We start from the raw sequence: 15704 nt of genomic DNA, 5'->3' as shown, positions 1-15704 counted from the left end.
TTAAAAGTCTTTTCCAACCTAAATGATTCTATGAGTCTATGATTCCAAAACTTACAGAAACTGTTTATCTTTACAATATGCCAGCTCCGCCATGGTTTCCATGCCTCCAGCATTTCCTTCCAGCAAAACTGACTGGAGTCCTGCTCAGCTGGGGTTTGGATTTATCGAGAAAATGTGTGGTAACATCTGTTATTCTCATGCTGTGGTAATGGTTATAGCATCTGAGGTCCTGCTGTTGTATAACGGGGGTGGTTGTTGCAATTACAGTCTGTGTAAACAACTAGCCAGAACCACAGTTATCAGAGGAAAATTAGCTTTGAGAAGCAATTCAGACAGAAATAATTATCTTTCGACAGAGGAGCACCTTCTAGTGGTGTTGAATGAATATGGCAGCAGTCAGTTACCTTCTCTAAGCGAGGAGACATAAATGTGCTAGGCAAAGAATAGTAATGAGTACTTCTGTACACTTTTTATGATTATGTTGATAATTCACTTAAAAACAAAGGAAAACCCAAACCTGAGTAAAGAAAGCATATATATTTGGAAAAATTAAAACATTTTTCAATTACAGTACTCCCCCCCTGCCAACCTACTAGTTTACTAGATGTTTATGCGCTTACTGTGAAATGGTATTTTTATGTGTTCTACTGTGGAAGCTACCCACACTTTGGCTTCTTTTATTAATGAAAATTTGGGTTCATTATATACCTGATTTAGCACCGAAGGAAATTTGCTATGCAATTGTTATTTCGTCCATAGTTTCACAGATGGTTAACGCAGTTTCCCCATCCAGTGTATTTCTAGTAAAGATACATTTCTCAACATAATTTGCCATGGTTACTTTTACAAATAACATATAATAAAATTATTTAAAATTCAGTTTTTCAAAATAACTACTAAATAGAGTGGATATGGTGGTTTAGCTGATACTGTGGATTTCTGCTCTTTCAATTTGTATGTGGTAAATAATCCTTTCTGAACACCATTACATCGTGTACATAATACAAATGAATGATGTGCTATTTCTAGAAAGGCAAATTAGGATTAATGAGCAATGCTTAATATTGTGTCATTGCAGGAGATTTGTGCATTAGTGGAAGCTATCTGTACAAAACAGGTATTCATACTCAGATTTTCATGGGGTACCTCTGAATTTTGCAAGTGTGTGAAAAAAAAAGTCAAGTACAAAAAGTCCAATTTGCAAGTAGTTGAAAGAAGAAATAGCGATAATTCTGCTTTTAAATCCTGCAAATGTAATCCTGTGTTGTCAAAGTAGGGAACTTGATCTTTTTTTCCTGAAGACATTTTTCACCATTTGGAAACTTCAGCCCAAAGTTGAAGTAGGTCTTCCAAATGTGTTAACCAGTGACAGCTCATTCTGTATCAGTTGTTTTGGTTATGCCATGATGAAATAGATTTGTTGAAACAGCTGGTATTTTTGCCTCCTCTGTCCTATGGTAAAGGGACAGCAAAGGGGCCGTAAGACAACTGGGGGGCAATGTTAATGGAATTTTGTCGACTGCTTCTGTGACAGTGGGCACCGCATTCTGCAAAATATTGCAGGTGCCACACAGTCACTTCCTAGAAGTATGACTGCCTAACCCTAAGGCTGTTTTGAGTTCTGGTAGAACAGTAATCAGCTTTCCTATGTAAGATCTATGCAGCTTGCAGCACATACCAATACTTATACAGGACTTGATTAACTGATTGTATCCCTTTTTGCTGCTCAGTCAGGTGTCTGTCCGGATGCATACACAGCTGCTAGTTGAGAAGTATATAGCTTACGGAACAATAGTTTTCACCAAGTCTGAAAAAATGCACAGGTCTAAGCGCGTACCGCTGTATTTCACTGCAGGCTAGAGAGCTGTTTTGCTTGTGACTGGGATGTATTTCCTCTTGGTGCCACAACATCAGTTCTTCACTTTGTCTTGTGAATGGGAAACGCAAACACACCCTGTAACCCCCAGGTTCCTGTTTGTGCACTGTGGGGTTTAGTTACAGTGTCCAAAACAGACAGCATAGTTGCAAATATTTATTGAAGACAAGAAATAAAACAAAACCCATGCTTAATCTGTACATACTGAGATGAAATCAGTGTCTCTGGTCAGGATTTCTTTTTTTCTGCATACTTTATGCCTCTGATTAGAACTAGAGAAAGGGAACCTGGTGCATGGGAGCGCTCATCCACTCAGGGGGTCTAGACAGAAAATAGTGTATGTTGTTCTTGACCAGGAATTAAAATGATCATTATTTCACTTCCTTTGAGACACGATTTATTTTGTTAGAACACCTGCTATCTCCTGTATTTGACTGATCAAGTGACTACTTTTTTGCCCTGAGGAAATGTAAATCTCTTTTTTCCCTCTGCCAGTCTTTGATGGCTCAGCATGCATGCTTAGCAGTGACCCTTGCATTCCCTGCATTGAGTCCCAGAGACAGCATTGCTTGCCTTAGTCCCATAGAAAATCTCTGGCAAAGCTGGTGGTCAAATCTAAATCTCTTTTGAGTTCCAGTTCAGCACTGGGGTTAGCTGTGGGTGGCTGCTTTCGGTCAGTCTCCACTTTATGTGTTTGACAGAAAGGGGCTTTGCTCATTCAAATCAGGCTAAAGGTTTATTGTGCATATTTGCTATTATTTAAACATAGTAAACTATTTACGGATAAACATATTCATCTATGTTTATATTTTTATACGTTTACATTACAATCAGGTTTGCAATTTACCGTGCCACAATACTGCATTTTGGACTACTTACTAGAATGAACATTTGTAAACCTGTAGATGCTCCTAGATGGATAATGACAAAATCTGCTTTGTTTTCTGACTCAAAAATGCTTTCTGAATGTTTATTTTAAAAGGCTGTGTGGTAGATAGATTGTAAGGAACTCTATTTACTGTTAGAAATAATCTTGTGAGTCAGTTTCACTGTCGTTTCAGGAGAAAAAAACAAACAATATAGAAAAAATATTTTGACAAGTTATTGCAGAGTATCACTAAACTGGTAATGAAAAACAGAGATTAAAACAATGCCCTTCAGAGTTCAGCATTATATGGGATATAAATACTGCTATGTTTCTTTTACCTGCTGTGAAACTTGTTTTCCAACGAATTCAAAGAAGAAAAATGTAGTTTCTGTAAGCACTACATAAAAGATGCTGAGACATTGTAGCTCTAAATTTGAAAAAAGGAGGAGGACCATGAAATTGCTTGTGTAAGTCTGGCAGCTTTTTAAAAATGCTAAAAATTCTTAAAGGATAAAGAGTACAAAAGTATAATTAATACTTACATGCTCTCTAACCAACTTTTCTTTTGTTACGCAGTGGGGACATCTAAAGACAGAAGGTTTTTTCCACATTCATTTTATGTCCTGGGATACAGTCTCATAGAATTAAAAAAAATCTAAACCTCAAGAACAAATGCGTTAGCATTTTCTGTTGCTAACGCAAGGTTTTCAGATGCTTCCCTACTAAAAAATGTTCTAAAACATTATAGGAAATCAATATCTATTTTTACAAGTTTCCTTTTAACTACATCAGCACAATTGTCTAAACCTGAAGTAATAACATCAGTAAGAGTAAAGACTATAATTAAAATTGTATGTTAAATCTGTACAGTGGAAATTGACAGATGCAGAAAAATTCAGATTTAAGCCTGCCTACACCCTATAATTCTGGCATAGCTTTAAGTCTTCCCACATTATCTGCATTTTACAGTATTTTCTCAACAGCAGCTCAAGGTATTGCATCTAGGTAACAGTAAAAACATTAACGTAAAGAGGGAGATGTGGTGCCTGTATGAATCCCCTGCAACATTCGGTACAGCAGATGGCACTGACCGTTACCACCCTGCTCTTGGTTGCCTTTGGGTAATCCATTAAGAAAAGAAAATGTCAGCCCTTTCCTTGCAGCAGCAAAAGTCCATCTTCCTGTTCTTATTGAATGAGAAAAAGATGAATGTGCAGTCAGACAAGATCATAAAAGTTGACTGTGTATTCTTATGAAGATTTGTATTTAATTTTTTTTTTTCCTGTGAGAGACGGCAAGTGGTCTTTAAAGTCTATGTGGCATTTTAGAGGAAGGCAGGGTGCAGTACATTTCTCCTGCATTTGCTCACCTGCGGTTTCTAGTTCAGACCAGGCCCTTGAGACAACCGAAATCAGGTAAGAGAGGCTGCACAAGAATCCTGATGGAAAGACAGCTGGCTACTAATGTCGGTCTTCTGACCAGTGTTGGCTGGACTGGTGGGAAACTGGAGATCCTAGGTTCCCATTGCCCTAGAACATGATGTACTTTGCGAGGACATCACTTTTTTAGCTAGGTGAGTAGCTGAGACCTTGACTATTACATTTTGTGACATTAGGCTGCATTTTATCTTAGACTGCAAAAGCTGAGAGCTGATTAAGGTTCACCTTTCCCAGCTGGAGGAAGCCCCATCCATGCTGAGTCATGTGGAGAGGAAGGGACCGAGCTGCTAAGCGCTAAGTTGGGAGAAGGACTGAAAAGAGAGCTTGCGGGGTCACAGAGGGGGTAAGTCCCCGCACGGGGAGCAGCACATCCCATCACCTCTGGGTGTGGGCTCCAGGCACAGTGCAGGGAGACTTGGCAGCCCTGAGATGTGGATGTTTCTCTAAGGCAGGAGCACAGAAGCTACATTTCACTGCAAAGCGGATGGTGGACTTAGCCACATTGCCTGCCTCTGCCGTGGTTCCTCCAGGTGTAGAATCAGAATCTTGGCATATTTTTTCTTCTGCCTAAATTTGTCTTTCCACTGATGAAAGCAGTGTACAATGGTGAAGTATTTTTAACTGCCTTATGGGACTGTTTCTCATAGCTTTTTGCCAAGTGAGGTGTTTCTGAAGCATGGGAAAGAAAAACTTTGACATCAGAATACATTAATTTATGTATATTGAGAGAAACCCAAACTTTCAGGAACATTGGAAGAATTTCATTTAAAAAGGGTGAGCTCGTGTCTTAATAAGTGTAAAGATTTCAGGCCGTTTGTGAGACGGAAGTATTACAAAGGCAAATGGGGAACAGTGGATGCATAAAGATGGCTTTCCTTAGAAAGCAGCTTTGGGACATTTGTAGCAAAATTCAACTTAGAGGGGTTTGTTTTAATGAGTTTTGGTTATAAACCAGTCCTGAATTTACAGTAGTGAATGAGAAAGTTGTTTCTCTAACCACAGCTGATCACATAGATAAACAATCAAATCTTTCAGACCATGGTCTATTTTGTATTCATCTAGTATATGACAGAAATGTCCGTCACTATAGTATCTCAGAATCTGGGAATGATACGGCAGTGAAAGCTACACATATCTTGCAGTCAATTTTGTAAGCTAATACATCATTACAACATTCAATAATATTTTCAAACTCATTCTAATAGTTGGGCATTTAATTGGATACCATGTCCTCAGATTTAATCCAAACAATGATCTGTGAGAAACCAGTATTGCAGCATACTTGTCACAGTAGAGGATGCTGACTTTGGCTCTTACCTGTTTATTTTATTATTCACTTACTGTAGCAAAATGGAATAATTTTTTTTTAATTTTGTTTATGTCATTCTATCCAGAGACTATTATAATAAAACATTTTAGGAGCATGTATTTCCAGATAAAAATATGACCAAGTAAATACGAACAGGTGTCTTGTGCCTTTTAACTCTGATTTTGTAGAAAACCTTTGATTTCAGTCAGGAAAACATTAGCATTAGTTCAGCCTAGTTGAATGAAAATGCTTTTAAAAGGTGTGTTTAATTGATTATAGATCACTCATGAACAGGCAAACAAATGTTTAGAAGCCTTGTCAGCTACTAGGGTGTATTCACAGCTGAGTCCCATGAGGAACATGAATACCTTAGGGTAAGAGAGGGAAGGATTTTTCCCGAGTTTTGTGTCCTGAAGGTGATTTTTAAAGCTTACCCAGTGCCTTTAGACTCACCCCAGTGCAAGACATGTTGTGCGAGATGCCCAGGCAGGAGAACAGGCAGTAAGGGCACTGTAACACGTATATTTTTTGTAGGAATGCACCCATCTTGTTTTTTCCCTTCTGTTCTTCATTATTTGGGATGGGTTGGGAATAATCCTTTCAGAAGCATAAGGTGGTTGGTTTGCTTTTCCTTCTGCTTTTTCGTTTACATGTGCAAGTACCTTGGGACCTCTGTCGTAGATGGCTTTATCTATAGAAGATTAATGAGCTTTATAGGATTGTATGGACCCTGTAGGATTGCATCCAGCTACAGAAACAGAAACAGAGGCAAGGATTTACTTTTGTAACACAGTTTATACAATATTTTTCTTTCAGTGGGGCACAAAAAGGAGCAATGCAGAAAAATGGATTTCACTAGAGTTTCAAACAGTTTGTCCCTTATTCTGCAGGGGAGCCCTGAACAGTGAAAAGAGAGCTAGGACACCCCCCTTACTTAGTCCTACATAAGTGAACTAGAGGAGTCTCCAGCTTGCTCCTGCTTGTTCCCAGCAAAGAGTTTAGAGCAGGGCTACCATCCATGCTGCCTGTATCTCTTGCTCATATTCTTGAGGGTCAGGGAGGATCAAAGAATACCCAGCAGAAGTCAGTATCATCTTGATACATACTATTTTGTGGCAATTTTTATCTTCTGAGTTGGCTGAGATCTGTATTCTCCCCTGTGAAAGTGAGCCCCTGCCTGTTTGCTTCCCTGGTCCTTCCCTGGTCACTGGCACAGCACAGTAAGTGGCTCCTTAATACTCCCCCAGGGACATGGTGGCAGTTACTGGCATTGCTCCATCATGTGTGCCCTGGACCACGCAGCTCTTTGGTAGGGTGATGCTGACAAAAGCTTTTAATTTTGCATCTTTCTATGTGAGTATACTACATAGTTCAGTCACACTGAGAATATAAATGTCATTATTGTTCAGTTAAATGTGTTTTATGGTCCGATTACCTGACCAGAATGAAATTTCTCCCTAGCTTTGAGTCAGACTCTCACGTTGGCTTTAAAGCGTTTCCTTACTGTTGCTTTAGTGGTTTTTTTTTACACACTGAAACACAGGCAGAGAAACCCTAGACTTTGCTTGAGGATCTCTGCAATCTGCATTAATGCTGCTTGCGAAAGGCATTGCATATGAGTCGGAGAAGGGTTATCTGTGAAGCTTTTTAATCGTGTTCATCTTGAGCTCACTGGAGGCTTTCAACCCAATCTTTAATTGAAATTTTTTATTTTATATCTTATTATTCTTACCAGCTCTGGGTACTTGTGAGCACAGGCTGCATTCATAGGTGTTACAAAGGCAACACTTTCAGAGGAAACAATTCCAGTTTTTTCCAAAATCAAGAAGTGACTTTGATAATGTTTTTCAGAATTTCTTCTCAGTTGAATGCTTCTTTCCTCAGTAACAGCAACAGATCTTTCTAATGATACTTGCTTAATATGTAATAGCAACATCAACATCTGTATAGCAGATATTAAACACTGAGAATAAAATTACCTGAACAGAAAAACAACTGTTTTGCTATTTAAAATCTCTAGAAAATGTAGAGAAGTTGCTGCTGTAAGTCATTGTTGTCTCTCCTGGAAAAGCTCACATATTAGAAGTCCTGACAGATAAAACCTGAGAATCTGTGCTTCCCAGTGGTGTAAAGTTGTATTTTCTAGCCCAGGACTGCAGTGAGTTTTCATGTTTATTTTTCTGTCTGGCAAAGTGTATTTTGATTTCATATTGAATTTTACCCAGCCCAAACACAAGACAAATGAGCTTGCTGAAAAGCAATACTGAGGTGGAGAAAGGAGGGAGAAGCAGAGTATCTGTACCTTTAAAGATAGATTGAAAGATAAAAATGGCAAGTGTTTGTTTTTGGAAATAGCTTACTGTTTACAGTCTTGGGTGGTTGGGAGCAATAAACGCATTTAGCCTAGAGATTCACACTAATACCTGCTGCTCTATCTTTTTTCATGCTGAGAGCACCTTTGTCATTAAATGGCATTGACATAGTTTCTGTATCAGTCTGAGATGTAAGTGTGTATTATAGTAGGTAACTGCTGATGGGTGCCTATCCATGGATTGAAAAGCTCTCTCTCTTAAGGAAGCCAATGCATTGTTAATAACCCTGTCATGTTTTCAATGGACAATTCATGCATAAAAAGAAAGATGAATATTTTTCTTTTAAAATAAGGGAAATTATCAAGGGGAAAAGGCAGCACTTGCAATAAGGTGAGTACATTAACTCCCCGCACAGAATATAGCCGCGCAATAATGCTTCAGATCTTGTGAATTTGCTGGTGTATCCAAACACATGTAAAGTGTTTCAGATTATCAGGACCTGGTTCTTCATCACAGTTGCAGACAATTAAAACCCACATAGTTCTAAATATTATATATACATATATATTTACTCAGTACAATTGAAACATACAACGAGAGATATAGTGCCCATGTAGAATGGAATGATTTTCACATAGAGATATGTGAGGACCAAATTATATTAAAAGTATGGAAATTAAAGAAATAAAATACTGTACAAAGGATATTGAAAGTAACTTATTACTAGTAACTTCTGAAAATAAAGTTAACATACTCACTGATACATGGGCTTTTATAATTAACAAGGTAGTGTGTGGCACTTGGCCAGAAAGCAGGTCATCAGGTGGTTGATTATGGAACATGATTATTTTGCCCATACAATGTGTGGAAAGAACACGTATTTAATAACTTTTGAAGGTGGATGTTCTGATGACTATATGTTGTGCTGTTTTTATTAAAATGTACCTTAGATGGTCTTGAAACTGTGATGCTAAGACCCTAAATGAACAGGAGAAGAAGCAGTCCTGTGTAGCAGCATCTCTTATTCTTCCTGCAGCTCAGCCACCTCTGTATTTCAGAACTTTTCCTGTGCACATTTATTCCTGTTGATGAGTTCAGAGTTCATGGCAGAACCATACGCTTCTCTGAAGCAGGACACTTAAGAGAAACAGCTGTAATTGCCATGGATTTGAGGGACACCACCAGTGTGCCCTGCCTATTGGTTTGGAACCCTGCTGCCTGGGGAAGACTTAACAAAGCTCGGATCCATGCTTGTTTGCTTCTTGAGCAGATTCACTGTGGCTCTGATTATCCTCAGGGACTTTATCTTACTATTTATTGTTTGTTTTGTTTGTTTTGGGAAATGTGCTGCACTTACCCAGGTTAATGAGGTTCTGCTGGCAGTGTCAGTGGAACTCTAGTGCAAGCAGCATTAAAGTGAAGTACTTGCAGAAAGCCTCTCTGGAAATGCTCAAGAAGTTCAGCTGTAAGCATCATGATTATTATTAATTGCACAGTACAGTCACAGCAGCACTTACAAACATATGAAAGAATGATTAACAGAAACTATAAAAAGGCTTCTCAACACTGTGTGCTCTTAATCTTACTGTATTTTTCTGGGCAAGGCTTAAAGCAGCTACCTAGAACTTTTCTTCATTGTTCATTCCATGTTGCATGTATATACAGGTAACAAGTGCTATTTTGCAATAAGTTAAGGTATATTTATGACAAGAACATTTAAAATGCCAAATCTGTAAGCTGGGAGTTGCTAGTGGGTTTTTTTGCATTTTTATTCTGCATTGCTGTGTATTCTTGCTTATTGAAGAGATTGCTATGCAATACAGGAGACCAAATTCTAAACGGGTCTAATGACACAAAGCCAAATGGGCAGTGGGAGATGCAGGTCTTTGTAGACTGATGTTCAAGTCATTGTTCTTGGGGACAGAGTGCTGTCCCTTACCCTTCCTGTCAAACAACAGCAGCACTGGCATTTGGGGTGACATTTTATACTTTTAATACTTTGATAGAATGTCTTATTTGCTACTGTAAAAATGATTGGATCAAGGCAACTGTTGATGCTGCAGATGATCTCTGTAACTTTATAAATGGCACTTAATGTGCTTATGTTCCCACAGGGTGGTTGACAATTAATTCTGTAAGTCAGTATCACCATCATCATAACATGATAAGGTATGAAAGAAACAGCAAACACAATCATAGCAGCTGATATCAGTAACAGAGGTCTAACAAGTCTGTTCCTTCTTTGTTGACGTTTACTGAGTTGTATTAATGCTTTGAGAGTCAACATATAGCATGTAAAGATGACTGTGACTGGAATTAGGAATCTCAGTACTATCTTGGAGAGTGTGAATGGCACTGCAAATTGTAAAGGTCCTTCAGTGCCATCCAGGGAATCTATAAAGTCATGTTGTCTTCCATTTGCCACTGTGTAGTAGATCTCCGGCATCGATGCAATCACTATGAAGATCCATACACCAATGGTACAAAACACGGCCTTTCCTTTATCCCACCATGTTAATGAAGTGATAGGATGGACAGCACCTACATATCTGTCAAAACTGATGAGTGTCAGGAAATAGACACTTCCATAGATATTAATACTGAAAAATAGTCTTATGATCTGATAAAATGCTTGACTGGAATAGGCAGCTAACTTCTGGAGACTGTAATATACTGAAAAAGGTGCCATGAGAGTCCAAGTAAAGTCACACAGTGACAAATTAAAGAGAAATATGGTATTGGTAGTCCATGTCTTCATGCAGTACACATAATGTCGTAGTGCAAGTATATTGCCTAGAAATCCTACTAATAAAGTGAAAAGGCAAAGCAGAATCAGCAAATAACAGTACCACTCCAGCTTAGGATTTCTGTTGCAAATGAGAATAATGCATGTACCATTCATCATCTTTCCATGGAGCATGCCTGAAGGGAAAAGAGAAATGAACAGGTTTTAAAATAAAAATTGAATTAGATGCATTCAATTTAAAATTCAAAACTTTTACGTTAAATCCAGTATGTTTGAACTGGCAAAAGAATTCAGAATATGGTATGTACAAGCTCTTTTCTGTCTGTAAAAAATGTAAATTCCAAGTAGGTTAACACTTAAAGCTTACTCTAGAGCACCAGCACAGGCAGATCTTCATGAACTTTTATCCAAACTTTTACATTCCTTCCTCTCTAATGTTTAGTGTAATGTATGATAGATGAGAGAAAAAACCACACACCCTCAATCACAGCAGCATCCCCTTGCCCACTAATGTGTCTATCTTTGGAAGAAGCAGAGGAGAGGACAGGAGGACAGTAATTGCCCATGCTCATTCCATCCTTGTTTTGATCGCCAGCAGTATCCATACTGTGCCTAGAGACATGTGTAATGGGGGCAGCTGTGCAGTAGGGCTGTCACTGAGATCCAGAAGACAGCATCAGAACAAATCAGGATGAAATCCTGATTTTGGTGAAGGTCACCGCAACTTTTCCATCTAAAGTGCTGGACAAACTATTTCCCCCCCACCCCCTTGTTCTTTGGCCTTTGTCTGTAAATTAGTGTCCCAGGCCAAAAACGTGCTTGTGGTAGGGTTAGAGAGGGTTCATTTTGTCTCACTCTTTATGGCCAGGTTTGTATGAATGCCCATTATGGAATATCTGGTATATAGATCTGCAGCGTGTTTTTCAAAGCAAGGTTTTTGTGCTTGTAAAGTCTTACATTTAATCCCAATGATTTTGTACTCCTAATAAAAACAAAATAAAGACTGAAATATTCTGCCAGAATGAGCTGTCCCAACTGCAGTTTTTTATGTTTCTAGAACCTCTCTCCAAACGATACAGCAGATGCCAAACCGTTAGGTCTGTCCAAGTAGGAACTTCATGAGGGTCATCCAAATCACCATTTATAGATCAGGGTCCACTACAGTGCTTCATGGGATAAAGCTTTACTCACTACTTACACTTAGAATGGAAGAAAGGACTTTTTCAAAATGTTACTGACTCCTTGAAAAATTTTCAAACAGCTTTGACCATTAAGTTGATAGTAGTGGTTTTCTTGAACATAATGTTTTGCTTTCATGTCACCCTTAATACAATATGACTTTTCCAAAGGTATGTTCACAGATATATGTCAAATTATAACAAACACAAGCTACAGTGAAGACTGGCTAAATAGAGACTGCATTATCGTGCTTTGCAAATGTATAGTTCACCCTATAGTGAAATGACAAAAAGCTAGTTCAGAATGTACTCAATGAAATTAGGAAATGTGGTCGTATCTCTAGAAGCTCAGCAACAAAAGCAATCACATGACTTTCCAGAAAGTGAATATGGATAGAAAGCCATCTGTTGTACTCACAGGTGGGGAATGTTTGCTCTCTAAATGTATTTTGTTAAGTATTGCAGCAATGTACTTTAACCTGGGGTACCTGTACTCATTCTCTTTCGCTACTCTTCTCCATAGCCTTTGTGAATATAAAAAATGACACAGACTTTGTGCAATTTTTCTCTTCAGCTGAATTTTATAAGATATCCCTGTAAATTCTTTAAAATGTAGCCACCCTAATAAGTACAATACTGTTAAGTAGGATTTTCTTAAATATGTTCAATTAAAAGGGGTTTGAATATGTATAGGAAAGTTATCTTTTCCTACAGTCCTCTTGGCTAGAGGTCATGTGCTTTGAATGAAGTTGTATTTCCTACCTCTCTGCTTTCCTTTTCAATAATTACAAATGAAAGCACTGAACACTTGAATCCAAGTTGTGCAGGCAGTATACGTAAGCCCTAAATGGACTATGAAGAGCATGTCCATAGCTGCATGAGAGAATTGTAATGCCAGGTTCCGGATCTCCTCAGTCTCCTGGAAGAGGACTATAGGGAGGTCTGAATGGAGGTGGGCAGACAGCTGTGCTGCCTGCTCCAATGTGCTGTAAGTTGGCTGGATAAAGCCTGGTAGCCTTGTAACTGCGTCAGGGCAATTACAGACCTGAGCTAATAAATCCCCTATCCCCTTCATCACCTTCAGATTACTGGACTGCATGCAGGGTTGAACTGTATGAGTTTAATTATGTAGCTGGAGGGGCTGGAACTGCACAGCTGGGTAAAGTGCATTTGGAGCTTAGAGAGTCATTAGAAGATGTGTGTTTGTGTGGGCATTTCCTATGTGTCTACCTTGGGATTCATATTTGAATTTTCTGAAATATTCTTACCATCTCCTGTTAATTCTTTGTATTATAGTACAGCTTAGAGGCTGTAACCAAGACTAGATTCTTGAAACAGTGTGCTTTGCAATTGATGTGACTTCCAGGGTGGGCACAGGGGAACTGGTGCAGAGATAAAAAGAAACTTTCCTGAGGTAACATAATAAGCAAGAGAAGAACACAAGGAGTTTGGCCCTCAGGTCAGTGCTGTAACATTAATTTCTGGTCTTCCATCAGAAGAATTTGGAACTTGTACAATCAGGATCCAGTTTCACTGCATGTGGGAATACAGGCAGCACACCCTGCTATGTCCTGAGGCCATTGGAGCCACCCTGGTGTCCAGCAGATCCACATATGTGCTGTAATGATTTTCAGAAGTGACTTTTTTTTTTTTAATATCAGACAACAGCAAGTTTTCCGTCTACCATCTTAGCACCAACAGAATAACTGGAGCTACAGGATATGACTAGATCATCTTCACAGTTCAAGTTCAAAATTTTGCATCTGTCATTTAAGAAACCTTACTCTTTCTTAACATTGCTGTATTCAGTACTAGGTCCATGCAGTCTAAACAAAGCCAGCCAACACACATACGCACATCTCAGCAGTGGCAGAATGAGCAACAGCGCCGTGACATTATGCTGTGACAGACGAGGAGTTGCATATGTTGTTAGTGCTCACTAAGAACAGACTTCCCAGACTTTGATGAAAGTAGGTTTGGGTTTTCAAGGCTAAAAAATACTTCAGATTCATTGAGATTAGATTTTCAGCTGAACAGTTTCAGTCATTGATGGAGATGGCCATGAACATTAAATGGATAGAAAGAGCAATCACATGATGGAGCATCCAGAATTAAAGGACTACCTCTGATTTGTTGAAGGGCTTGATATTAAAGTGTTACACATATGCCTAGGAAAGGGTTGAAGTTTATGGGTACAACCACTCATAATTAAGACAAGAAAGCATGCTAAATTCATGGGTAAGAATTTTATTTTTTGCTTGTTTCTGCTTCTGCAGTCTAATGAATCCAACCCATCTTATGCACTGTGAATCTAAAGATGCTAGAAAAGTTCTAGTTTTTAAAAGAAGTGACCTGTTTGATTGACTTTTTGTGTCTCCCTTTTGGGCTGTCTCTTCTCCTGGACCTCAAAGAAATATGGCTTAGAGCTGTAACTCTCTGTCAATGAGTATCTACAAGCTCCTTTGTCGTTAACCCCGGCAGCATCTGCACGCTGTTACAGAAAGTCAACTGGGTTCCAGCTGATGAGCTGATTTACTGCCTGGTTTGTTGCAGGGGAACAAAAAGTTTCTACTACCCTGCGTTCCCCTTGTACCTGGGACGTGGCCTCCAAAGCCTTGGAGCAGGTAGAAGACCTTGTTTCACTAAAAAATTACTTTTTGAGGAAACTTCTTTTGGAGCTAAGAAACGCTGTGTCACTGTAGTTATTCATGTGGCATTTAACTTGTTCCATTAGGTTTTTATTTAAAAAATACCTAATTGTATGTATAAATCTATCCTAGGAACCATATTCTTCCCTGTCATACCTGTGGGGTCTTTTGACATTTTTAACAAAGTTTTAATAAGTGATTGATTTGGCCTCAAGTAAAAAAAAAAAAAAAAAGATTAGAGTTAACAGCTTATTTTATGTCATTTTATCCATCTCTACTCTCTTTGCCCCTTGCTCCTCTTTGCTTCCTGTTCTTTATAGTAGAAGCCCTAATTTTACACAAACTGTTTTATCTGTTGGGATTACTCTGAGAATTTAATTTGCCTGTTTGCAACTGTATTTTAATCTGGTACAAATCTGTTCCAGTTACCAGATAGGTTTTCCAAATTTCTGACTGTTCACACACTGATATATTTTTGTTCCATGTGCTTTCAAAGTGTCTGCTTTTAGCTCATTTCATCAAATTAATAAAGTGTAATAAAGGAAGTCCTAGGTTTTGTTATAAAAATACCAAGCATTATTTGCAATTTTTACTTTAACATCTTACTTGTTAGGTAATCATATTATGCATTCCCTTTTTACGTTCAGCTGAATTGATAAGAAGGGATATATAATGCAATATGAGTATTAAGTGGAGCATTAAATATATTTTAATTCAAGTGCATTTAGCATATTATACATACTAGTACAATGGGAACAATAAGTAATATACAGCAGCATTTGTATGCTGTTAGGTAAGTAGATTGTGCTAATATCCAATTCCTTTCTTTTTAATGACTCAATCGATACTGTGATTAAGCTACCTTTTCTTTCATTATAAAATGATGTTCATGTACTTACTTGAGAATTAATAAAGTCCTATATGGCAAAGATAAGCTACAGTAGAAGGACAGTTAAGGTGTAAGAATTTGCCTACCAAAGACAATATTTATGAAGAAGTACTTTAAAAAATATTAAATCTATAGAGTATGTGTATGCATTAATCAGTGTGTAATAGTTAATAGGTAAAAATATATCGCTTAGGAGAATACAGGTGTAATGAATACTTAATAAATCTTTCTCTTACCTGTTTTAGAAAGGTTGGAATTATCTATTTTACAGAAGTCTAGGTGCCAGTCTGTGCTTTTCCTCTGCATTAATCTGAACCTTCAAAAATCACAAGTGTATTTTGCGAGTACTGTATTTAATCCAAGGTGTTGGGTAATATTCTATATGCAATGGCAGCTCTTCAGAGAGCAGATACCAACTGCAAGGGAGATACCTTTTATC

General features: G+C 38.2%; 2 protein-coding genes across 2 annotated transcripts in view; one reads left to right on the top strand and one right to left on the bottom strand.

Annotated features, from left to right (window-relative positions):
* The window catches only part of TMEM117 (transmembrane protein 117), a 220397-nt gene that overhangs the window by 14568 nt on the left and 190125 nt on the right, over positions 1-15704 (top strand). The window lies entirely within an intron of this gene.
* LOC119149277 (P2Y purinoceptor 1-like) lies at positions 9705-15571 on the bottom strand. The gene is made up of 2 exons (XM_037390368.1): positions 15502-15571; positions 9705-10726 (listed from the first exon to the last, which is right to left on the bottom strand). The coding sequence occupies exons 1-2, from the start codon at positions 15569-15571 to the stop codon at positions 9705-9707; spliced, it is 1092 nt and encodes a 363-aa protein (XP_037246265.1).

Source organism: Falco rusticolus, chromosome 5, assembly GCF_015220075.1.
Source record: "Falco rusticolus isolate bFalRus1 chromosome 5, bFalRus1.pri, whole genome shotgun sequence".
Taxonomy (NCBI): Eukaryota; Metazoa; Chordata; class Aves; order Falconiformes; family Falconidae; genus Falco; species Falco rusticolus.
Note: the sequence above shows the minus strand (reverse complement) of the source record. Positions and strands in the feature narration are given on the sequence as shown.